The 1,593-nt window shown below is 51.2% G+C and overlaps 1 protein-coding gene across 1 annotated transcript in view; it reads left to right on the top strand.

The window, feature by feature from the left end:
- LOC104133134 (somatostatin-2) overlaps positions 1–1,107 on the top strand; it is a 5,105-nt gene extending 3,998 nt beyond the window's left edge. The window contains exon 3 of the mRNA XM_009646506.2: positions 1,060–1,107. Within this exon, the coding sequence (XP_009644801.1) occupies positions 1,060–1,107 (48 nt within the window). The remainder of the gene's footprint in view (positions 1–1,059) is intronic.
- Positions 1,108–1,593: the final 486 nt, after the last annotated feature.

The following is a 1,593-nucleotide window of genomic DNA, read 5'->3' as shown; positions in this document are numbered from 1 at the left end:
ACGGTGAGGCTGTAGCGGAGGCGGAGGCTCTCTCTCCCGCCGGAAGAGCCCAGCGGAACGAGCAGGGGCGCAGCTGTCCCCTCGGCCTCTGAAGGACCAGGTGGGTGTGCGTATCCCATCTGTGCCGGGGCGGGCAGGGTGAGGCCGCAGGTGCTGGGCAGCAGGGCTTGTGCCCCGCGGGGAGGGCCCTCTGTACTAGCCCTTGGTCAGGATAAGGTGCCCTGCTGCAATCTGGAGAGGCTGGTTTGGTCCTGGGCATGTGGGGGAGCAGCCCCTTGTGCTCCTTTCCACACTGGCTGTGACTTGGGGGTGGCTGAGTGAGGCACCCGGGCAGTGTTCTGCGGGTGGGGGGTGCAGGGGCATTATCTGGGGGTTACTGGGGATGTGGGAGCGGGAGGCGGACCCAGAGCCTGGCCCTGGCTCAATTCTGGTTTGGCAGCAGGCATGGCCAGAGCAGTTACCCGGGTGCTCTGGGGCTACATGTGCATCTGAAATGCTGGGCTCTGCATCTGAAACTGATTGAAATAAACCGGCTGTGATCCTGGGGCCAACAGCTCTGATTCTGTTCTGGTTCTCTCATAGCTTCTTGGTGTCTTGTCCTCTTGCTTAAAAAAACAAAAATGAAACATCTGAATACTGTTACTCATCTTCTTGGGTGCTGTTTACTGTCTGGAGAGTAGTAGGCCCTGTTGTTTTATTTCTTTTGGCTTGCTGAGGAGCTTTTTGAACTTTAGAACTGACAGGTAGTGTACCGATAAGAAAGGTAGGCGTGTCCGAGTTCAGCACAGTATTTCCCTCTAAAGGAAACTGCTGAAGCCTTGGTCTTGCATGCTGGCCAAAAAAAAAAAAGGTCTGAAATTCAGTTGCTCTATTTGCTTTGATTCTTAGCATTAACAGGTTGAGTTTCAGACCTCTATAACATTGCTCAGAATGACCACACAAAATAGCAGACTTTAGCAGACTGAGCCTGTCTCCAAGGCCTGACTGGCCACTGGTGAGAAGTAGAAAGTAGTTATTTTTAATGGCCTGCTTTTGAACCTTTACATTTTGTTTTCGGAGGCCAGTGACCATGAGGTCTCTCATCTCAACAACGGCGTTTTGGATTAATCAGCAGCCAGCCTGTTTTCTTACAGTTGAAGTAACACTTCCAACTCACCCGCTCGCCCTGAATAATGAGTGATACAACCACTCCAGCACCTAGATGGGCAGGCTTGCTGCTGCCACTTTGCTCTGTGTCAGGCTGCATTTTCACTGCGTCGTTTGCCATAGAAATTTCTGGCTCTCTGGCTTGCAGGAGGAGCTAGAGCCCTGTGGCTTGTTTTATTTTTCACTCCATAATGAAAAATAAGATCCTTGCTGGGGCAACTCAGCGACTCTGTATATGGGTAATGGGATATGGAGCTTTCCAACTGTGTTCCCTGGAGCACCCAGCTGGGACGCAGGAGACCTTGTTATATGCCTCGCTTTGCTGCTGGCATTCGTATTTTATCATTACCTCCCTTTCAATACCTCAGTTTCCCTGTCTTTAAAATGGGGTGATAGCTCTTGTCTCCTTTTATAATTTTTCTTAAGACACGTGGGTGGCAAGTGCTA

Source organism: Egretta garzetta, unplaced genomic scaffold (assembly GCF_000687185.1).
Source record: "Egretta garzetta isolate BGI_Z169 unplaced genomic scaffold, ASM68718v1 scaffold69, whole genome shotgun sequence".
In the NCBI taxonomy this organism is placed as follows: Eukaryota; Metazoa; Chordata; class Aves; order Pelecaniformes; family Ardeidae; genus Egretta; species Egretta garzetta.
The sequence above is the reverse complement of the archived record's forward strand: the minus strand, read 5'-3'. Positions and strand labels throughout refer to the sequence as shown.